The 24,262-nt window shown below is 43.1% G+C and overlaps 1 protein-coding gene across 2 annotated transcripts in view; it reads right to left on the reverse strand.

The window, feature by feature from the left end:
* SFI1 (SFI1 centrin binding protein) overlaps window positions 1-24,262 on the reverse strand; it is a 43,642-nt gene that overhangs the window by 9,422 nt on the left and 9,958 nt on the right. For both annotated transcript variants that reach the window (XM_066603604.1, XM_066603605.1), the window contains exons 5-22: window positions 20,862-20,956; window positions 20,058-20,175; window positions 19,867-19,969; window positions 19,358-19,514; window positions 18,057-18,218; window positions 17,697-17,767; window positions 17,520-17,612; window positions 15,067-15,164; window positions 14,874-14,940; window positions 14,597-14,727; window positions 9,901-9,982; window positions 8,876-9,054; window positions 8,482-8,557; window positions 5,841-5,936; window positions 4,933-5,009; window positions 4,287-4,389; window positions 4,121-4,217; window positions 3,887-4,047 (exon numbers count right to left, since the gene is read on the reverse strand). In XM_066603604.1, the coding sequence (XP_066459701.1) occupies window positions 3,887-4,047; window positions 4,121-4,217; window positions 4,287-4,389; window positions 4,933-5,009; window positions 5,841-5,936; window positions 8,482-8,557; window positions 8,876-9,054; window positions 9,901-9,982; window positions 14,597-14,727; window positions 14,874-14,940; window positions 15,067-15,164; window positions 17,520-17,612; window positions 17,697-17,767; window positions 18,057-18,218; window positions 19,358-19,514; window positions 19,867-19,969; window positions 20,058-20,175; window positions 20,862-20,956 (1,966 nt within the window). The remainder of the gene's footprint in view (window positions 1-3,886; window positions 4,048-4,120; window positions 4,218-4,286; window positions 4,390-4,932; window positions 5,010-5,840; window positions 5,937-8,481; window positions 8,558-8,875; window positions 9,055-9,900; window positions 9,983-14,596; window positions 14,728-14,873; window positions 14,941-15,066; window positions 15,165-17,519; window positions 17,613-17,696; window positions 17,768-18,056; window positions 18,219-19,357; window positions 19,515-19,866; window positions 19,970-20,057; window positions 20,176-20,861; window positions 20,957-24,262) is intronic.

Here is a 24,262-nt window from a genome sequence, read left to right on the forward strand (position 1 = left end):
GAAGGGGAATCCCTTCTTCACAGACATTCCAACTGAAGGAAATGAAGCATTTTTTTGTAGAAGCTTCCTGTATTCTATGTACCGTAGTGTCCAGAAGGCGTTTTCTGAAAGGGAAATATTGCCCGGTATGGGGGGTCTGTCTGGGTCTGGACGTTGGACTTTGTGGTTGTGTTATGCAGCCTTGCACTGAGAGTATGGCACTAAAATAGTCTCTCTCTATGGAAGGGAAAGAAGGCACTCAAGTGATCCTAATGCCAAGTATAGGCATGGGTTACACAACCTGACAAAGGGGTAACCACGCCGTAGCCATGTCAGCTGCTGAGAATGGCCACAATAGAATTGCTGCTCTTAAAAGGGGTTAAGGAGGTCATCTGGTATTGCAAAAACTGTGCAATCCTGACTGATACAGATGCTAGCCTACTACAATCTCTTTATGAAAGAGAGGTAATAAGGCCATCTGATGTGCATCAAGACTATGGAATCATATGAGATATCATTTCCATCAGCAGTACAATTACTACTGCTATGGAAGGGGGCAGTCAGATATTTAGGCGTAATAAGAGCCCCTTCACAATAGTTGGGGGTAGAGAAGCTGCCGAGTACTTGTAAAGCGAGTAGGTTCGCCACAACTAGGAGTAATACAATCCCTTCTTTTATCAGAAGGAAATAGCGTGGTAGCCTTATGCTCATCATCGCTTCATTAACCCCAAGGATGTGGGGCTATTACTTGTATCTGCCCGATACTTGCAGTAGCTGCATAATGAATCCAGACAAGAGAGTCTGATGGTAATATAATTATTCATCCCATTGATGTGGAAATGAGACAGCAGATGTGCACCGTACGTGTAATTGCTCCCCTATTGAAGGTGGAAGCGAATCAGCTGCTGCATGCAATAGCTGCAAAGAGGTGTCAGATACAGAATTTAATAATACGATGCCTCTCCTACATAATGGGGAGAGGGGCCGATGCTCTTTGTGACAAGTAGTGGAGACAGGTATGGATCTAGAGCTACACACATACCCTCCACCAGGAAGAGAAATTCAGCTGCTTACTATAACTGTATTCGGGCAATACAGATTTTAGGAGCAATACATTTCGGAAAGAGAAATGACGCAACTCACTCTTCCCATGACTGGTTGGCATGTCAGTGTCTGGCTGTACTGCACATATCCTCCTATGGAACGGATAATGAGAGTGCTGAGGTTTGCTGTTACTGCATAGCAGTATCACATACCGAAGCTAGCAGTAATGCACCGCCCTCCCATAGGAAGAGAAATGAGGTGGCTGACGCTCCATCTGACTTGTAGCATGCCGGATTCAGAGTCCAGCAGTTATAAACTAACCCTCCTATGGAAGGGGTAATGCTACAGGATTAGTTCGCAAGTGCGGTGCAAATAAGGTGAAGGGCATGTCATATACAGTGGACAGCAGGTCCACTCCAGATCAGACCCTCCTAAGCCGTCCTAGTTCCCCACCATGAGGAAAGCGGGGTTCAGGCTGGCACGCTGACGTATCAGTGTTACCTAGGGGGAGACTACAAAAAAGAAAAATGGGAACCTCAAATATGATGCTTATCTGGTCAGACACAGTACACTCAGGGTGGGCTGAAAGTTTGCAGTCTGGTAATTTTGAATGACCACATGCGGGAGAGCTGTCTGGTGCTTCTGCTGAAGGGTGTCCTTCACAATGACTATCAGAATATCAACCATATCTGAGACCTAAGATGCCTGATCTTCACCCTGGTCAGAATCCAAAGCAAACTCTGCAGTTTTACCCTCTGATCGACTATGGAACATATCCATTCCGGTTTGGGAACAGACAGAGCTTGAGCAGGAAGGGTAGCTGAAAGCGGTTCGACAGTAGCCTGTCTCGATGGAAGACAGTTATGACAATGCTGCTCAGACTGCAGAATATGTCGCTTTTGCTGGGCCCCGTCTGTAGCCTTCAGCTCTTGAGTCTGATATGATGCCAAAGGGCGCGGACAATAGTTTGGAGCACTGCTGTAAAGGCTTACTGCAGGAGCAGCAATACGGAATTGGAGATAACTGCCAGGCAGAGCTTACCTGGGCCAAAACTCTTCTGAAGAAGAGCACAGGATCCACGTAAGCACTGCACTCAGGTGGTTGAGAAATGTTAGGAGGCACCAATGGTCACAGCACACCGTATGACAGAAGTACTGGACCTAGTGCATGGTGCAGAGGACCTAAGGGCGGGACTTTGAGAGGAGGAAGGCAGTAACAAGAGGTTGTATTATTGATGTGCACATCACCTGTGGTCACAAAACCTGCTGCCCACAGCGACCAGCTGCAGAAATCCAGCGGTACACACAGAGACAAAGCCCTGCCATGGCACCGCCACTCACTCCGTCCAGAGAGCGGAGGGGGGAGAAGGAGGAATAGAAAAAGGCCTACTCCCTGAGGAAAAGATCCAACCTCTGCTTCTTGAAGTATGCCCTCCCTAAAAAGGGACACAGGACCTCATCAGGGGAATAAATGGACCGGGCCCTCCCCTTTTAGCAGCAAAGTAGTGAAAGGGAGTCTCCACTTCTTTCAGTGCCACACTGAGAAAAGATGGGGGTGGTAATGTTGGTAAAATAATTTGTCCCCTCCTACACCCAAGTGAGAGAGAAAAGAGGTGAGGCGGAGTTGATTAATTTTTTTGTAGGCGGAATACTCATCTTTACACTGTGGGGGAATACAGATCCTGAAGTCCAGCAGTGTGCGCTCCTGTGCTCACCTGCTTTTGGATGGGGAAGGAGTGCACCAGATTGGGGTCACTATGGCAGGGAGGTCAAGGTCACACTGATAGTTGACCTTGCCTCATTGCCTTCTGAGGGTCAGACCGACAACAGAATGATTAGCTTGAGTCTATTCGCCCTCCTTAGTGAAGTAAAAGGGGGAGTCTAGTGCCAGCCCTGTATTCCCAGCTTCATGGAAGATACAGATGAAGAGGTCTGCCTCATGCGGATACTAAGCTAAAACTGATTAGCTTGGTGCCTGCAAGAGGGGTATAGTTGGTAGGAGGGAGCTAATACTTTTTTGCTTAGTGTCTGCCTCCTTGTGGCAGTAGCTATACCCCATGGTCTTCAGCTGTGTCCCCCAATGAAATGGACAAAAAATCCATATTCCCCTATTTTTCCAAATAAAAAGGGGTCATATTTTCTCAAACAAGTACAGCAAAAAATTTTAACCGAACACAAACAGGACCAAATCATCTAATGTTCTGAATTACTGGAGTGTTTAGTACTGAGTTGAGGACCTCCAGGAAGACAGCCAAAAAATGTTAACATGAAATAGGATACTAAATATTACTCAGTGCTTTGTGTCTGGTCTTGTGAAATTGCCCATAATATTGCAGTTCAGTGCTCGAAACAAGTATTGCATTATTCATTATTCCCAAAAGGTTAACATGATACTACAATCAATGGATTGTAAAAGTACCTTTATAGAGGCCGATAGTTGCCTGAATAATTGCTCAACTTAGCTATTACGGGCGACTGTCATAACCCCCCAACGGCACTGAGTGAGAAGTCGCTCAGCTGTCACTAGTCATTCTATTTCAGCTCACTGAAATGGAATGAGTATTGAGTAGCTTCTCTCTCCTTGTAAACAAGGGTCACTCAATCTTTGAACAACTACTCATTACTGTGAATGGAGCCGGGCGGCTGGAAGAGGTCTCCAGTTGCCTTGCCTCCATTATCTGACAGACTATCTCTGAGACACCCAGTGCTATATATATGGCACTGTATCCAAGTAAACAATGACAGTCGTCCCTTGTCAAGGTACCTTCAGACAGCACAATTTCTAATTCTGACAAATTTCCTTCCTTGTTCCCATTTACTGTGGGTCTATGCGGCATTGCTACATATCATATGGTACCACTCACCAGTTTTCTTAAACACAAAGTATGGTTCACTTTCCACTTTTTGACAGAAATCTTCAATAACCTTCTGCCATGATGCTTTGCCGCAATCTCCATCTTTAATCGTTCTTCCTTTTTAATTTGACTGTGTTCTCTCCAGTACAAAAACATGCGGCAGAGTTTTCCTAAAGTGTAAGTGGTGGTAAATGAACTGAAATCCAATGTACTACAGCTTAGTATACTCCTTCCATTTCTTACTTTTCTGCAGGCATCCAACTGCCACCTTTACTTCTTTGGAGGTTTCTTCACGACTACATGCCTGAATATAAGCAGCTTCTCTCCATGATTTAAAAACCTGTAAAATTAAGTGGGTCAATAGCATTGAACAAACTGGTAAGCATAGAACTTAGGCAAGAAAATATACCTGTTTGAGTATAGTAATTTTATAGTGATGTTCAGCAATGCCTGTATGCCTTCTTTCTCCAACTTGGGCGGTTGCTTGATTTCTCCAAGTGCTTAGTGCATCTCTAAATACACACATTCACATGAATGACAAATCTAAGACAGTTTCACAATAAAATTATATCTTTATATGTTTAGTTACTTTGTGTACACAACTGCACTTTAAAAGGTTTTTCCGGCCTCTAATGCTGATCACCTATACTGAGAAAGGTCAGTATTTTCTTAATGAGGGTATAATTATCAATACTCCCAACTATCAGCTGTCTGAAAGGAACAAGATACTTCAGCGAGCACCACGTCCTTTCATCAGCGCAGTACATAGGATTATAGGCTCACTTGTATGGGATGCAGTACAAGGGGCAGCCACAGTTGTATATATGGCACTGTGTCCAGGTAAACAATGAAGGGTAAACCAGTCAATAAGAACCAGGTGCATGCATTCTTCATTCCTTATGCTTGAAGAAGCCTTTGGAAAGCCAGTGGGTGAAAAACAACAGTTTTGTAAAAGAAAAGATTACACTTTTGAAAACATTTGACAAAATAAGCACGAGCTAAAAGTGCGTTATTTTGTGTGAATTCTTTGATGTCAGCTGAGGGGGTGTACTTACCGAAGCATGCGCTCTGTGTGCTGCCTCTCTCTCTTGACCACTTCTTGCAAAACACACTGAAAATTCCTATGGTAATGCTAAAAAGAAGAAAACTTTGTACAACACCGTGCTAAAAAATTACAGAGGCCATTCTAAAAGGCAATAAAGCTTATTTGTGAAAATACCCTTAAAGGGGTTGTCCCGTGGCGAAATCAAAAAATTTTTTTTCTCAATACCCCCACATTGTGCCCCGTTAAAAACAATCCCTTTGTTATTTAAAAAAAAACCCCAAAAAAACCAAAAACGCTTACCTGCATCCCCGTTCGGGCAGTTTCTTCTTTTCTTCTTTTAAAGATGGCCACCGGTCCTTTCCCAAGGTGCACCGCGGGTCTTCTCCCATGGTGCACCGCGGGTCTTCTCCCATGGTGCACCGCGGGTCTTCTCCCATGGTGCACCGTGGATTATCTTCTCCTGTCTTGTGTTCCACTGCCAATTACAGCCACCTAATTGGCTGATCGGCACTACGTGACAGAGGCGGAGCTACGATGACGATGCGCAGACCAGCTCTCCGGCGCGAGCATGCCGAAGCGGCCCCCTTCAACAGAGCAGAAGACCGGACAGTGCAAGCGCCTCTAAAGAAGCCAGAAGATGCAGAAATTAGTCTGAACCATGGAGACGGGGACGCCAGCAACGGAGCAGGTAAGTGAATAACTTCTGTATGGCTCATATTTAATGCACGATGTATATTACAAAGTGCATTAATATGGCCATACAGAAGTGTATAACCCCACTTGATTTCACGGGACAACCCCTTTAAAGCAGTTTATTTACAGCCTATACTAGGTTATGTTCTGCTATGTTTTAGTGTGGGTGCGTTTTATTAAAAGTATAAAAGGGAAGGCTTTAACTTTACCCTCATGTATGCTTACCTTCCATACATCCAGTACTCTTCTTAGAAGCCACTGCTGATGGTGTACATCTGCACAGAGCAGCATCTGCCGTTTATGATGTCTGCGAACCACAAACTGCCACCAGAAAGACACGATCACTACACTGTAATCAACCACCAATATAGTAAAGTATAATACGAAGGGCTTGTTATGATGTAATTCAACAATTTCTATTTCATATCTTCTTTCTAGAAAATCATATGCTAAATTTATTTTAACCATTCATTTAAGGCAGGGCCGCAGCATGAAGTCCTTGGCTACCATTTATTCGTAGGAACAAACATTTCTAAGGTTGGCCATGCACATTAGATAACTGTTAGCCAATCTAATGTCTGTTGTAGAAGTACAAGCTCCCACACTCCTGGCTTCTTATTCCTTATCAGTAATACCATGTTCACAGGGTTACGCAACCTGTTTAGGTCAATGCGCCAAGACAGAAGGGGTTTATAACAGATTCGGTCCTCTCTTTCACAGTCTGATAAGCACCATATAAAAAGGAAGGACAAATGTTGTTGCTGCTAAAGGCCCATATAGACACAAGCCATCATTTGAGCGATAACCGTTGTGTCTAAACGCGCGGCCATCGTGCATTTTTCTTGCACGATTCGTTCATCGCTGATTTTTAGCAAGCTAAAAATCAGCGATGACTCTTATCAGCACCGCATGCAGAGTTCTCCACAGGATACCAGCTGATAGTATTCTTTAAGCTGGTATCTCACACGGAGCTCTCAGCGATGGCTCCGAGAACAAAGCAGCTCCTGCTGTTCTCCACGCTATCAGCTCAGCGGGACACCGGCTGACAGCTCCGAGAACAAAGCAGCTGTTTGCATATACAAAGCAGCTGCTATTCTCAGAGCTGTCAGCAGTATTCCGATCTGCCTGCATTTAACTCTTTAAGTAGCTAATTAGCTACTTAAGAGTTATGCAAAGATGATCGCTCAAAACTGTCACTCAAACTATCGTTTGAGCAATCATCTTTCAGTGTAAATGGACCTTTATGCACCTGGAGATTGTGTTCCTAGGCGTGACACATCTGCTGGGCCTTAGCAGACCCAGATCAGCTCCGCGAGTGACTAATGTCACTACAGCCAATTATTTTCCCCTGTAATTTAGCCCCCTATGAAAGCTCCAATTACAGTAGAAAATAGCACCAAAATATATAAACAGTGAATGTCCCCCGGAGGATATTTATGATAAAACATTAGGTGAAAAAAAAACAAAAAAAACCTAAATTTAAATATAAAAATAAAACACAACTCATGCCAATGCAAACTGTCACCATAAACACTCCAATTCATCCAATACTTTACATATTACATATGAAAATGCCTCAAACAAAGTTGGCAACCCATTTTATCACTATATTTTAGTGTGAATTTGTAAATTTAAAACTATGAAATCTAATAGATATGGTACTTTATATAGAGTTAAGGCCACTAACCATCACATGCACAAAATCAGTAAAAAAGTACCTGGTCACTTAGGACCAAAGCACGCTGTTCATTAAGGGGTTAAATACCAAGTATTTTACAGGTCACTAATCTTAAGGGTATGGTCCCATGTACCAGATTTGCTGTGGACATTTTTTGAAGCAAAAGTGGGAAGAAGCAGGAAAATCCATAGCGGCAAATCTGTACAAAATTGTGCAGGTTTTCCACCTCCTCTGTAGCCTGGCCTCCAATGATGATGTATCGGAATGTGATCACTACAGCGGTCACATCTACAAGACACATCATCGATCAAGGGCAGGAGACAAAAACTGCTGGGAAACAAGGCAAATGTTGCCACCGCAGTGAGGAGAGGACTGGGAACGTGAATAAAACTGGGTTTTATTTTGTTTTTCAAAATACTAATGACTACCAGTCTGTGAGTGACTGTGCGAGTGACATGTGATGATGTCACAGTCATGTGATCAGCCACCAAAGCTCTGAGCTCCGCCCCTGATCACGACTGTAACGTCATTACAGGTCCTAGAACATGCAGAACCTGACAGCAGCCGTGTGCCTTAAGGACCTGTGATATCAGTCATGTGGTCAGAGGTGGAGCTCAGAGCCCTGGTGACTGATCACATGACGGTGACATCACAGGTCCTGTAAGCACACGGCTGCTGTACAGCTCTGCTGGTTTAGGACCTGTGGCCAACTCTAATCCCTTTTACAATATTTTATTAGTAGGTAGCGTATTGTGCCACCAAAAACACCGATACTAGTCTTTTTAAAATGACTACTTGCACCTAGGGATTTTGCTGTAGAGCTGCACGTAATTTGCAACAATTGGGCTTTCTTGCAAATTTTGACTGACCCATTCAAAGCAATGGGGAAAATAAGCTCCAAATCCATGGTCAATCTGCAACAAGAAACAACATGCTGTGGATTTAAAAATCTATACTGTGGGTTAATTTTTCACACGGATGACATTTTTTTTTCTTAAACCTGCCACTGCCCTAAATTAATTTAGACTAGCCTGTATAGTATTTTAGCAGCTATAGGACTACTGACTAATCCCAACTTGGGAACATATGGTCAAGCCCTATTCTCAGTCATGGCATCTAACCAGTAAACATGCATTTCAAGTGACCCTAATTAAATGTATTTTGTATAATTTACTAAACGAATCTCACCAGTCTCCACTGATTCCAAGCACTCCGTTTACAGAGCTGTTGGTGATGATATGAAGCAAATTGTTCTCTTGATCGCCTGACATAAAAATAAAGAATGCAATTTATACATATAGGTACGTTATATACATGAACCCACATGGCAGGCTTCCCACGTAAATAATTGCAGGACTATCCATGACATTCTCTAAACAAAGTTATTAAGGCACCTCAATTTCTGTAATTTGTGATATAAAATTAGCACATATTCTCCCCTTTATATATTTTAAGGGGGTCAATGTATCGCAATAGAAATAAGAAGATAAAAAGAAACCAAGCAAAACTAGCACATACACAACAGCCCTGCACTGGAAATACCCACTATTACATTTATCAGTAGTAAACCCTATTCTCTTACTCTGCTTTCATATCTCCCACGCCTTTCCTCCATGTGTGGAATGTAAGAAAGAGCCGTCTCCTGCAGTAATGATCTGAAGCCAGGATCAATTCCTCACGTTCTGCATAAATAGCTGCCAGACAACGTTTCCACGTGCACCAATACTGCTCCATCAGCCTTGAGTTGCAGTGAAGAATAGCCTAAAATTATAGGTAGAACCTTAATCATCAGAACAAACAGTATTCAGAGCCCCTGCTTAATGTCACCTCCACATAGAGTGTTAGTCTAAAGCAGGACTTTTGCCAGGTACCATTTTAATTAGGAGTCCTTTTTTTAATTAAATAAGAATCAGGCTATCTTCAGACAGTCTTTAATCTGGTGATCTTTCAGTGAGGAAAAGGGCAGAAGAATCACGTGTGTTTTGACTGATGTATGCATTTTTCCCCATTTTTTTCCTCTGGCATTTCTTTGGTGTAGTTTTTTCCTTTCCTGATTTTTTTTCCATATAGAGACATTTATGGAAAAATGTCAAATAAAAACACTATATGCACAGCATGCTGTGATTCACAGAAAAGGACCCGAAAAGTGCAACAAAAGTGAGAGAAAAAAATGTCACTACAAAAACGGAATGTTTGTAAGGCATTTCAGATTTTACTTTGGACCTACAGCAAACATCGGGATGCAGGGTTTTTGCCGAAAAAAAAAACACCACTGCGTAAAAAATGTGGCATCTTGATTAATCTTGGACACACAAGGTGTTCGACGTAATGATTATCTTTGGTTATCATGATGTTCTGTCTTTCCAATAAAAATGATTGAACATCTAAAAATTTAAAATGTGGCATCTCTGCAGAGGAGGCTGCGTGTGAAAACCAGCCTAAAGCACAGGACAGGCTAGTATAATATATTTAGTGTTATTCAAGGCTGAGGCTTCTATCATGTTTTGGTTATTTCATAAGGTTTCTTATTGCGCTCAGCTGCTTCTACCGCTGGCTCCTCGTCATGATTAAGGTAATTTGTCCGGTTGATAAATACGCTGTACCCACCATCCTTTCTGCTAAACGCGTGTCCTGCTGATGAACCGCTTTATTGCTCCAAACGAGGAGGACTCTTCTCTGCACGCACAAACTAACAGACAAAAGTGATAGGATTATTGGATATAGAAGGGGTCTCCCATCTTAGGAATTTATGGTGTATTCACCCGGGAAATGTGTGCAAATGCAAAATGACTGTTTTTGAATCAATGGAGGGATGGTCACACTTGCACACATTTAGAGAAAGAGATGAGTGCTGTTTTTCCACGACATGTAGAGCAAGATACGGATTTGAAAATCCTCAGAATAACATGACCAGAATCTGCTGCAGATTTCTTGGTCTATGAGCGGCTATGGGGTTTGTTTCACTTACATTGAACTGTACACATTGCTATGGAATTTCAGTGCGCATTTTGTGAAATCACCCTCCGACTCTTTATGTAACTTCCATAGACTGGAGTGGAAAAAGAGAGACATACGAGTGTATCCATCTCTCCACCGATTTTAATGGAAAAAGCCATTCATTACAGTGTAAAAAAAAATAAATTGTTCCGTTTTTTGAACTAGAAACATAAGCACAGCAGTCGGCACTTTTTTTAAACCAGTGTTAAAAAAAAGGAAGGGAGAAGGAAAATTGAGCAACAGATTAAAACGGAAGGTCTTCAATTGCAATGTATTTTTATGGACAGGAAGACAAACGTTTTCATTCCATTTTGTTGCTCCCAGAACGGAGCAGCTGGATGGAAAGCAAAAGCGCTAGTGTGAAATGGGCCTAATGACTTTATATAATATTGACCATATAACATGTACACTTATGACACAAATAGTATAACATTTCTTTTCTTTTGTCTGCATTAGATCAGATGTTAAAACGTTTAAAATATATATTGGTAATCAATATGGTTCATGCTACATGCAAATATATTACAGTTCAGTAAATAAGAGCTGAGCATTAAGTTTCCATGTGAATGGGTCTTAAAATGGAACTGAAACATCTTCTGAAGAAGTTGGCACAACTGGACAGCGACATTTTCTTTCTAACCAGATGCAAGAAGGAACATCTAATTCCCAAAGGACTCTGCCTAAAGAACCCAACTCTGCACACTTACAATACTCGTTATGCACAACGTCTTTGCTACAGGACTTCTGAGAGACTGCGGAATCACCTTATCCATGTCTTCTACAGCAACAAGAATAAGGCCCTTGTGGACATACAAACTTTAAGAAATACACTTACAGAGGACGTGAACCTGGAAATGCAACACTTTTATACAACACTACGATGCTGCCTTATTCAGAACAAGGAAAAGAAACTCCAGAGACTTCGACTCAGAGCAGGCCTATACCCAAACACGGATCAGGAGCACCCCGAGTCTGGCAGGAGGGAACAGAACCCCCAACGGGACACGGACAAAGGTAAAGTCAGCTGTGTTATCAATCTGTCATCTCACAACCCCAGTAAGGTGGAGCTCAGTGTCCTCTCCAGGGGACTTTCATTCTGTCCCACTAAAACACTTGACAAAACAGAACTTTGTAGTGACATTGAGGAATATTTCAGAAGACTAAGACTGAAAGAATTCTTTCATGATAAAGAGGACACAGGACTTTCAAGCACACAAACACAGGATAAACTTGGGGCCAAAAAGAAGTCTGATTGGACGCCCCCTCCTGGCCGGAATCGCACTTTGGACAAATACATAGACTCCTTTAGGCATGCGCTGCAATCCACTATACTGGACAAGCATGGAAGTGAAACATTTAATATCAATATGCAGGAAAGAAGGGCCATCCATGCACTTAAGAGCAACAAGGAAATCACCATTAAGCCTGCAGATAAGGGTGGTGCTATAGTCCTCATGAACACATCGGACTACAAAAAGGAAGCAAACAGACAGCTGACGGACACCAGATACTACACTAAACTGAATCAAGACCCGACTCAGAAATATGTGAGGGAAGTGAGAAGGGTCATTAGAAGCCTGTCTGTGGGCTCCACAAACTTCTGGACTTGATACCGGAGGACCCCAAGGTGGGAACATTCTACATGCTTCCAAAACTACACAAAGCTGGCAACCCAGGAAGGCCGATTATCTCAGGTGTGGGAACCCTAACTGAAGGAATCTCAGGATGGGTGGAAGGCATCCTCAAACCACTGGTGAGAAACACAACCAGCTACCTGCAAGACACCACGGACCTACTGAACAAACTGTCAACCGTAGGTCCCCTCCCCAATGGCACCATCCTGGCCACTATGGATGTGGAATCCTTGTATTCCAACATCCCACACGAGGATGGACTGACTGCCTGCCAGGCGCACCTTGAGGCCAATGGGGTCGCCTCTGATGCAGTGCTACAACTCACAAGATTCATCCTCACACACAATTATTTCTCCTTTGGCAAAAAGAAATTCCTGCAACTCACAGGGACTGCCATGGGCAGTAAAATGGCACTGCAATATGCCAACCTTTTTATGGCAAAACTGGAGAGTGACTTTCTGGCCTCTTGCCCCAGCAAACCATTGGCCTACTTCCGCTACATTGATTACATCATGATCATCTGGACCCACATCGAGCAAGAATTAATAAAATTCCATGAAAGATTCAATGCATTCCACCCCACCATAAACCTGACATTAAGCTACTCGTATACCGAAATCAACTTTTTGGACACCACCATAAAGATTTCAAACAACTCAATACAGACATCCCTGTACCGAAAACCGATTGATCGGCCCACATACCTCAGATGGGACAGTTTCCATCCTAAACACATCAAAACGTCTATTGTCTACAGCCAGGCCATCAGATACAACCGGATCTGCTCCAACCCAACAGACAGAGAGGAACATTTGTACCATCTTAAAAGGACATTTATAAATCAGGGCTACCATCCCACCTCAATTGATGACCAAATCACCAGAGCCACTCGGATACCCAGAAATCAACTACTCCAATACAAGGAGAAGGAAAGAAACAATCGTGTGCCTCTAGTAGTGACCTACAATCCGCAACTAGAGGTACTAAGGAAAACCGCAAGAAAACTCCACCATACCCTGCACAAGGATGACCGTCTGAAAACCATATTCCCAGACCCTCCGCTTCTGTGTTACAGGCAACCTCCTAACTTGAGGAACTTTATCATCAGGAGTGCATTACCCTCTGACACACAAAAAGGAACTTATCCTTGTAATGTAAGGAGCTGTAAGACCTGCTCACATATACTGACTGCGGACAGGATACAAATCCCCAACACACAGCAGGACTATAAGATCCCAGGGATATTTACATGTTCCTCGTCCAATGTTGTGTACCTGATCATGTGCAGTAAATGTCCTGTTGGGGGTCTTTATGTTGGAGAAACAGGACAGAAACGGAGAGCCAGGATGAGATCTCATCGCCACACGATTGAACACAGAAAAAGGGAATTACCTGTGGCCGAGCACTTCTCTAACCATGGACATGACATAGGAGATATGAGGGTTTTGATATTGAAGCGTGGTTTCAAGTCACAAAACCACAGAAGAATTTGGGAATATAAATTGATAACAACCTTTGACACACTGAATACTGGGTTAAATTATTCCCCAGGATTTATGTGTGAATGGGAAGTATGAGATATTTATTGCACAGATAAGACCCCCATCAACAGTAATTCAGAGACCATAAACTTTCACTCCCTTATCAGTGTTTAGCTAAAAATGTTTGTCTATCTCTTGTAGCAATTCAAGCCTGCTGACTTTTCCCCCCTCCAACAGTAATTTAGGGACCATTAAAATTTTCACTCCGCTATCAGTGCCTAGACAAAAAAAGTTTGTTTGCTGTTGCAGAATTCCTTTTAAGTGCGAACCAATCACATCCACATCTGTGCCTTGTCATAAGTATGTATGTTATAAGTGTGTATAAATATTCATGCCTCTTCAGATCCAATCCATAAGCCTGAAGAAGAACCCTGCGTTGGTTCGGAAGCTCGCTATTACATCATGTATTTTTGTTAGCCATTAAGGCCTCATGTCCACAGGGAAAATCGGGCCCGCTACGGATTCTACATGTAGAATCTGCAGCGGGTCCCTCCTGCCCCGCAGACATGAGGGCTGAAAATAAGAATTTAAAAGAATTTACCTATCCGTAGCGGGCGGGGAAGGTCAGCTGTTCCTCACGGCCGGATCTTCTTTTTCGGCCGGCGGATGAATTCGTCACGCAGGCGGCACGTCGTCGACGTGCCGCGCGCATGCGCCGGGCACATCCGCCGAGCCGAAGCAAGAAAGATGCGGCCGTGAGGAAGAGAAGACCTTACCGGTCCGCTCCGGATGGGTAAATACTTTTAAATTCCTATTTTAGGTCTCCCGCGGATCCGGACGGCTTCCATAGGCTTCAATAGAAGCCCGCGGGAGCCGTCCCCGCGGGAGACCCGCACGAAAATGGAGCATGGTCCAGATTTTTTCATGCTCCATTTTTTTTTTAAATCCCTTTTATTGACCATCCGCGGGTATTTATCTACCCGCGGGTGGTCAATGCATCCCTATGGGGTGCGGATCCGCATGCGGGAGATCCGCTGCGGATCTTAAATCATATTTTGCCCGTGGACATGAGCCCTAAAAGGTATCATATCTACAAGATTACGTCGTTTCTCTTGCTGAGAACAATCACATTTTGCTCTACTGGCTAACACGGTACCAGATCTTTGTTTTCATTGGGTCTTTAAGTATAACCTGTAAAATTGTGTGGCTTGAGCTTCCATTTCTTTGCACTTCTGCCTTATATAGGTCTGTTCCCTCCACGTCTGGAAGCTTTGGGGCAAAAGACACTTATCATAATGGTTGTTTGCAGCTGCAGCAAGCACCTGTGAGGAGGAGGAGGAGAACATTTTCTCTGAAAAATGAAACACTAAGAAAACGAGTTCATGTTAACGTGTAATGCAGACAAAGATTTATGTTAGGTTAAAGATTTTCAAATAGAAATATCCAACACAGGAAAGTCTAGATATACCTTTTTGATCTTACATTGCTGCTTGTATTGTATCCAGGAATTGAAACACTTCTGCAGCACCACAGACCTGAAAGTGCAGAATTATATACTGCAGTCAGGGAGGATACAATGCAAGGTCCGGAAATGTAAACCAACAGTCTTACTGGTTTTATAGGCTTTTTTTGCACTAGATTTTGTACATCTCCCTGCATACCTGTAGTGAGAACACGCCGCCTTTGTGAGAGTCAATAGTTGGTTTTCCTCTTTCTGCTCCATGCAATACTGCCAAGTAGTCCAGAACCTGCGGAGCAACTACATAGAAGAGACAGACACTTAGAGATCAATGATGACCCTAAAACTAAAGGCCCATTTAGACACAACAATTATCGCTCAAAATTCGTACAAACGATTGGTTTGGAGCAAAAATCATTATGTCTAAATCTTACAATCGTTTGCTTTTCTGCTGAACGATGCATTTCATGTGAGCATGAAATCCATCGTTCGTGATAGCAGGGACCGCACGCTCAGTTCCCCGTGGGCAGCGCAGCAAAAAGGACATATATTTAAAGAACAGGCCACCTGCTGTTCTGTAAATACATCTCCAGGCAGCTCATTAACATGCAAATGATATTAATTAGCTGCTAATGGACATTAGTGCCCATTAGTAGCTATGCAAAATGATCGCTCAAAGCTGTAACTCAAACTGTCTTTTGAGCGATCATCTTTACGTGTAAATGGGGCTTTAGACAGGTGTATTATAAACTAGTCTAAGTAAAGATTTGGTTGACATGAAGTGTGACAGGTGTATTTAAAGGGGTTGTCCCGCGCCGAAACGGGGGTTTTTTTTTTCAACAGCCCCCCCCCCCCCCCCCCCCCCCCGTTCGGCGCGAGACAAACCCGATGCAGGGACTTAAAAAAAACAAACCGCACAGCGCTTACCTGAATCCCTGCGCTCCGGTGACTTCTTACTTACCGGTTGAAGATGGCCGCCGGGATCTTCTCCCTCGGTGGACCGCAGGGCTTCTGTGCGGTCCATTGCCGATTCCGGCATCCTGATTGGCTGGAATCGGCACGTGACGGGGCGGAGCTACACGGAGCTGATCTCCGGCACGAGCGGCCCCATTCAGAAAAGAAGAAGACCCGGACTGCGCAAGCGCGTCTAATTTGGAGCTTAGACGCTGAAAATTAGACGGCTCCATGGAAACGAGGACGCTAGCAACGGAGCAGGTAAGTGAAAAATTTCTTATAACTTCTGTATGGCTCATAATTAATGCACAATGTACATTACAAAGTGCATTAATATGGCCATACAGAAGTGTATAGACCCACTTGCTTTCGCGGGACAACCCCTTTAAGGGGTTGGCCATTTTGAGACAAAATTTGAATTCTGCAAAGAAAAATACAAAAACAGAAAAAAAATAGTTGCCTATCATTAGATGGGACTCTATAGATCCCTATCTCACAGCTCATCTTAAGGCCTCAAGCAGTCTGTGAAACACTGGAAGCAGTACTCTCCTATTTATATAAATGAAGATAGTGGCGGTCATGTGATTTAATCACTTAACTGCTTCCCTGGATGTTCTCCCCTTTCCCCAGGCTCTGTCCACTTCTGAAGGGGAAAAGGGGGAACAGTTCAGGGATTATTATTATCACAATAAATATGATTAATTGCTCTTCTTTTCGCTTCCTCCTTTTCCACTTACTTATAATAGCTAGACCAGATTATGATATTGTCCCTACATACTACAATATAAAATAACTATAATAATGCTCATATTCACAAGAATATAACTATTATAATGCTGCCCCCTATGTACAAGAATATAACGACTATAATGGTGCTCATTTCAGTATAATCACATCTAGTGGTATCCCCCTCCCCATGCAGTATAATTATAAGCTGAGATCCCTCCCCACCTCCTTATTCACATAAACCAAGCACCTATCCCTTTCATCACACACACCGGAGCCAAGCCCACTTAACTAGCCCCTCCAATAATCACACATATAACCTAAACCCATTCAAACAACCTACCGACCCTCTTTCCTTTTCCCTCAACTTGCAGTACTAAAAAAGCGGAGCTGTTCAACACTCACAAGAAGCATGACAGCACTGATTCTCCAGATCTGGGTGGGCAGCGTGTGGGTCAGAGAACAGGGACTGCTAGATGCAGAACTAATCTTTCATACAGTGCATCATGGTGGTGAGCTGGGGTGGCAGTGCTACTGGCAAAAAGCAACAAGACTGAAAATCTTGGTCATCATCTCAAGCGCTGGGTAACATGGTTAATTCATGTGACCGCTAGCATCTTCATTTGTATAGACGGGAGAAAGTCGCATCTACTGTTTTCATGAGCAGCAGAAAGTCATAAGGTGAACAGTGTGGTATCCAGCAAGGTTCTATAAAGTCCCTTCTAATAAAAGCAATTTTATTTTGCAAAGTACTAATTTTGCCATAAAGAGGCGAAAGCTTCTAAACACATTTAGGCCATCCATGCGCCAAATCTGAGATCTACCCCAGCTACAGGCTGCCATAGATCCCAGACATAATCTACGCCAGTCTATGTCATAAATATAGTAAATCTGATGGTACTACTAAGCCCTGACCACTGAAAACACGTAAACAGTTACTACAGTGCAAGTCATTAAGTGATTTAATTTGCTTACTGAATAGTTGTATTGATGATCGGCCTGCAGCTTTCTTTGCTGTGTAGACTGTTCAAGACAGACATTCTTTTTAAAGGCGTAACACCCGGACTTCTATAAAGACAAACATCCCAAGGTATTAGACTGAAATTTGACTTATGAATTACTAGGCACAAAGATGTGACAAGAGAATACTACCATGAGCTGGAGTCCGTAATGGTCCTGCGCCATTTCCTGTAATATGGCCTCTTCTGAGCTAATCTGCATGTCTGTAACCAGGTTAAGGGAACTTTTGATGGAAACCAAAGTAAAAGTTAATAAATATATGCTGGATATAAGAAGGTAAAGAATACACTAATAAGAATAATAAGCAACAGCTCCCAGGAGTCAGCTAGCCTAGTTATAAAAAATGAATACAATTAGGAGATTTTTTTTCCATTCTTTAAAATATGGCAGACCTTTCCTTGCTGGATAAATCTGCCATATATTCTGTACGGAGAGTCTCGGCTTTTAGTCTTACCCAAACTCTGACTGATGGGAAGAAAACAGAAAGGATACAGTGTTTCCAGTGGTTAAATACTCTTTGAAGAATAAAGCGACGTGCTGAAGAGTCACAGTGTTCCTGTTTTGCTTGCATCCTCCGAACTTCCTCCATTTTACTAGTCCACAATGTGAAATATCTCTGGGCGACATGTTCATGATAGAAGCACAAGGCCAGCGCTGCAAAAGGGAAAGAAATGTATGAAAAGGTGGGTTACAAAAACAGAAATTATCCTGAAAAATGTAGAAAGGTGTGCGGGAGTTGGTGTGATTCATAACTAGCGTTGCTCTCACCAAGGGGCTTAGGTTTACTATTGAATACCTAACTTGAGCAGATAAGTGAGGTGCTGTTATTTGTATCTATAGCTGGTGGAATATTTGCTTGTAATGGTGTGTGGGACTACATTGCATATATTATTCAGAGAATGTTATTCTGTATCCTAATACTGCTATGACTAGCGCCTTACCTGATTCACACGGTTTCAATAAAGAGTTTCTCTCTCTCCCCAAAAAACTGTGTGTGTGTGTGGGGTGGGGGGGGGGTGGGGTGGAGAGACATAAAATCTATTATGTGACAACTAAGATTCTGCGTACATAGCTTATGAGCCTTTAGTTGGAGGTACACATTGTGAAAATTTAACTGACATATACCAACAGAAGACTCTGACGTATGTCACTGTATAAGCATACAGCGATATAAATCGCCCATTGACTCCAACTGTAAAATAGCATATACAGCATTGCATACTTTTTCGCATAGGCCTTTATACTGAGAGATGAAGTCTGCTAGTTTTGCTATGCAATTGAATAAAGGTTTATCAATGCATGCCAACCGACAGAGATTAGTTTCCCATCTGCATTGGAGCCTCCAGTCGGAGGTTCTGACGCAGATCTCAAAATAACAGAAGAAAAAGTGCTGCATGCAGAGCTTTTTTTTCTGTCTCAAAGCTAGGAAGCTGAGTGGAAAACGAACTGACCCCATTATCGTTAACGGGGTCTGTTCGGTGCTGTCCTCAGATGGAGCCTTTCGGCCATAGGGATTCTCCTTTCCTGCTCCATGAACAGAGCAGAAAAGCGGAGCCCCGGGCACAGATGTGAAACCACCCTACTTTTTGACTCCATTGGGTGAATAGAACTCTATGGATACATTTGACATATGTGTCAAACACAGTGTTCAGAGTCTAAGTGATTCACAGCTATCAGTTAGCAGACATCCAAAGTTGCCGCCTAGCCTACCGTTGAACTCGGTGAAACATTTACCGCAAAACATCTTCAGCAGAATGAAGTCACTAAACAGATGACAACATGGCTATTCTTACCGTGCTGCTGCTTCTTCTGCTGACGATAATGCAAATAAAGCAGCCAAGCTCGTACAGCTGCCTGTAGCTTACAGCACCGGTGATGTCTAATTGCCTTCTCCTCTTTCACTTTCACTTCCTCAGTAAGATGATGCGACTCTTTCCACTGAAGCCAAGCCTTCAAGAGACACAGCATAGCCATGATTGCCAATGGAGGTTGAGGAAAAAAGTAACATAACCCAGAGTTTTAAGACAAGGCAGGAAATACGTAAAAATGCTATGAGAAGCCCTGCAACTACATTTTACTTTACAACACATACATACAAAGCAGACTAGATTTTCTATGGGTAGAGTAAAAAGTTTACTTAAGAGAATGCAGAAGAATTTAACTATTCAGATGCATGAAAATCTGAACCACTGATTGTAAAGTGCACTTTTCTCACTTTTAAACAGGATGAATAGTTTTGAAACTGAGAAGTAAAATGTTGACATGTACACCTCCTCTTAGTACATGGCTCTGCCATACATACCCTCATCTGCAGACTCAAAGCCCAGTGATTTAAAGCTAGTGTTTCCATCTGATGAAGTCTTAGTCTCAGTTGTATCCGCTCCAGCCAAATGCGCCAAGAATTACTGAAAAAGTTTACATATCAGTATGTTACAAATGCAGTATGGAATGGGTTAAAAAAAACCATAAAATACTTATTTAATATTCTCTTACCACATAATCCTGTATTCTCTGAACTCCAGGGCTTCAGACAGCATTTGATGTTTTGTCCTGTGAATGTGGATATATATCACCCAGTGATGAAATGCAAGGCACATGGTACGTTTCTGAGCTGTAGACAGAATATAAAAAGCAAAAGTTGAAGAGCACAAATCATGTCCTCAGGTCAGTATGGCCGGATAAATAGATCTGCAGCTGCCATCCTGCTGGCTCCAACGATATCTCGCTTTTCCTTCTACTTCTACTTTAGAGGCTCTTGTGAAAGTATTAAGAGGACCCATGTTACACTTGTTATTTTAGGGTTAAGATTTAAACTCACTGAGCTGTTCTTGAAGCTAGTAGATGCAGCATTTCCTGAGGACCATGGTTGGTCATTGGGTGGACCTTCCTTTACTTGGATGGCATGGGCAATAAGTCACATGATTATTCATTACACTTTGTCATGATTTGTTAAGTTCAGGAAGGTGATCCACCAGGTTAGATTGCTAAACTCTTTGTCTGCTCGCACTATAAATAAAATTGAAATTGGACTCTTTAGAAAGAGCATAGCGGTGGCTTCACAGAATTGAGGTCTCTTTTCAAAATTTTAAAAAAATAAAGGATTTATTGAGGGTTTGGGAAAAGGGTGTGCTATGCTTCTCGAGAAACAGCACCACTCTTGTCCAATGTCTGTTCCTGGTATTGCTGCTCATTTCCACTGACTTGGAAGGATGAGAATGGCACTGTTTCTGGAACTTAGCAGTCATCTTTATTCCACTCACCGCTGATCTGCGAGGAAAGCATTTGTGAAATACTCACCAAACTGTTCTGCGATAAGATGCTTCTGTTTATCTTGCTTCTGTATGGTCACAAAGCTCCTCCATGCCTTAAAGCACATTGTGTAGAGAGTATACCTAGGGGGTTGACAAATGATGACAGCTTCAGATAGCTTCAACAATGTTTTCATGAGGTTAAACAATAAACATAATAAGAACAATAATAACAAAGATGACTTTTCAATAATACAGAAATACATAAAACCAGCAATTCTCTGTTATATGAGAGTGGGCTTTGTATGGGAAATGTGCAAGTCCAAAGCTTCCCTCAGACAGAGCAGCCGATCACTGGTGGTTTCAGAAGCTGGACTTACTGAGATCAGCTGGAGCCAAGGCTGCACAGAAAGGTAGCAATTGTTTATGTGTGCCAATAAAAGGGACAGGACAGGTACACAGATCTGTGTGGGTAATATAGATATATAAACAAACTCACCTGTAAATCAAGATTCCCTAGGACACTGAAGAATCATCATTTTCAAGCACCAATTATTACCATTAACCGCTTCCCCTCATACATACAGCTATATACGTCTTAAAAGCACATATGCTGTATATGGCGTGGGCTTGGGAGGCAAGTCCGCTCCATACACAGCGGCTATAGGCTGTCTTTGAAAGCCGACATCCGCCACGATCGAAGATAACTCTAGTAACTCTGTTCTGACAGCAGCATCTCCCAATGGATCCGGATTTAAATGTCCTGCTAAGATCGCTGGGATGCCATCCAGGTGTCATGGCAGTCTCGGGCCTTCTGAATGCCCTCAGGGCTACCACGATTGTTCATCTATTTACCATATATCTTAAATGGGAAATAAATTTGAATAAAGTGATGGAAAAGGTAGGAAAACTTAGGGTGCATTTACACTACAAAGATGATCGCTCAAAAGATGGCTTTTGAGCGATCATTTTCTAAAAATGACTACTTGGTACTAATGCCTATTAGTACCAAGTAGCAGCGTGTGAGCCGCTGGGCGCTGTATTCAGGGAACAGATCACCAGCTGTTTCCGAATTACTTTTGCTTTGATTTGACAGCGAGGCTGACAGCTGAGAACAGCTGAGACAATGTAATCAGCTGTTGTCAGCGCTCCCCAGGCAGAGCACAGCATGCGGTCCGTCTTATCAGCTGTTTTGCTGAACGATGGTTTTCAAGCAGAACTGAAAACCATAGTTCAGCAGAAAATTGAAAGATGGGCACAATTAGGCTGAATGCACATGGGCGGAAATTCCGCAGCAGAATTTCCACCTGTGCCTGCTGCACGCAGACAGACGCGATTTGGCACATGAAATCTCGCACAGTAAACAAATCGCGGAATGTCCTAATTCTGTGCGAGCCTCGCAGAGGCCCACACAAAAACATCACTAGTAGAGATGAGCGAGCATACTCGTCCGAGCTTGATGCTCGTTCGAGTATTAGGGTGCTCGAGATGCTCGTTACTCGAGACGAGCACCACGCGGTACTCGTCTCGATTAAACGAGCACTGACCATTGAATTCAATGGAGCCGGCAATACAGCCAGCTCCATTGAAAGCAATGGCCTGCCGGCGAGCGCGGGATGAATTGTCGGGAAGGGCTTCAATATATAAGCCCTTCCCTGCAATTCATCCAGAAATGTGTAAAAAATAAATAAAAAAAAAAAAAAATATATATATATATATATATATATATATATATATATATATATATATATATATATATATATATATATATAAATAAAAATATAAATATATATATAAAAAAAATATATATATATATATATATATATATATATATATATATACATACATACACTCACCTGGTCCCGGCAGAACGATGTTAGCCCATTGAATTCAATGGAGCCGGCAATACAGCCGGCTCCATTAAAAGCAATGGGCTGCCGGCAATCACGGGATGAATTGTCGGGAAAGGGTTAAATATATAAGCCCTTCCCTGCAATTCATCCAGAAATGTGTAAAAAAAATATATATATATATATTCACCTGGTCCCGGCAGACAGAGTTCAGCGCGGCCAGCGGCAGTCCTCCTGAACTGCTCTGAACAGCTGTGAGTAGTATTCAGCAGCCAATCCCCGCCTGCTGAATGAGCTGCCTCTAATTGGTCACAGCCTGACCAATCAGAGGCAGATTCCACTCACACACCCATTCATGAATTTATGTGTGTGTGACTGCTGCCTCTGATTGGCTCAGCGGGACCAATCAGATGAGAGGCAGTCACTCACCCATTCATAAATTTATGAATGGGTGTGTGAGTGGAATCTGCCTCTGATTGGTCAGGCTGTGACCAATTAGAGGCAGCTCATTCAGCAGGCGGGGATTTTAAATCCCCGGATGCTGACTACTACTCACAGCTGTTCAGAGCAGTTCAGTAGGACTGCCGCTGGCCGCGCTGAACTCCGTCTGCCAGGACCAGGTGAGTGTATATATATTTTTTATTTTTACACATTTCTGGATGAATTGCAGGGAAGGGCTTATATATTTAACCCCTTCCCGACAATTCATCCCGCGATCGCTGGCAGCCCATTGCTTTCAATAGAGCCAGCTGTATTGCCGGCTCCATTGAATTCAATGGGCTAACATCGTTCTTCTCTGCCACAGCTGTTACAGCTGTGGCAGAGGAGAACGATCTTTATGCTGACAGTGGTGGTGGTGGTGGTGGTGGTGGGGGTCTCACTCTTGCCACTATTGTGGTTTAATAGTCGGACCTGGGAACTTGAGATGCAGCCCAACATGTAGCCCCTCGCCTGCCCTATCCGTTTCTGTGTCGTTCCCATCACTTTCTTGAATTTCCCAGGTTTTCACAAATGAAAACCTTAGCGAGCATCGGCGATATACAAAAATGCTCGAGTCGCCCATTGACATCAATGGGGTTCGTTACTCGAAACGAACTCTCGAGCATCACTGAAAGTTCGACTCGAGTAACGAGCACCCGAGCATTTTGGTGCTCGCTCATCTCTAATCACTAGTGACGCGCCGGCTGGGCGGCAGCTGGCACACAGCAGAGCAGGGAGACACAGGGAGCAGGTGAGCTGCAGTGGTCACTGCAGGGGCACAGCTCGCATCTCGCTGCGAGAATTCTCGCAGTGGGATCCGACCCAGCCGTCTGCATGTGGCCTTAGACATGATTATCGCTCGAAAGATGGCTTTTGAGCGATAATTGTTGTTTCCAAATGGGCCTTAAGAGGAGAAGAGAAAAAGAAAAAAGATTGGAGAGATAAAAAAAAAAAAATATGGAAGGGTGTGAAGAAATGCGTTAACATTAGAGATGAGCGAGCGTACTCGCTAAGGCAAACTACTCGAGCGAGTAGTGCCTTATGCGAGTACCTGCCCGCTCGTCTCAAACGATTCGGGTGCCAGCGGGTGGGGGGGGGGAGAAGAGAGATCTTTCTCTCA

This window comes from Eleutherodactylus coqui, chromosome 5 (genome assembly GCF_035609145.1).
Source record: "Eleutherodactylus coqui strain aEleCoq1 chromosome 5, aEleCoq1.hap1, whole genome shotgun sequence".
Lineage (NCBI taxonomy): Eukaryota > Metazoa > Chordata > Amphibia > Anura > Eleutherodactylidae > Eleutherodactylus > Eleutherodactylus coqui.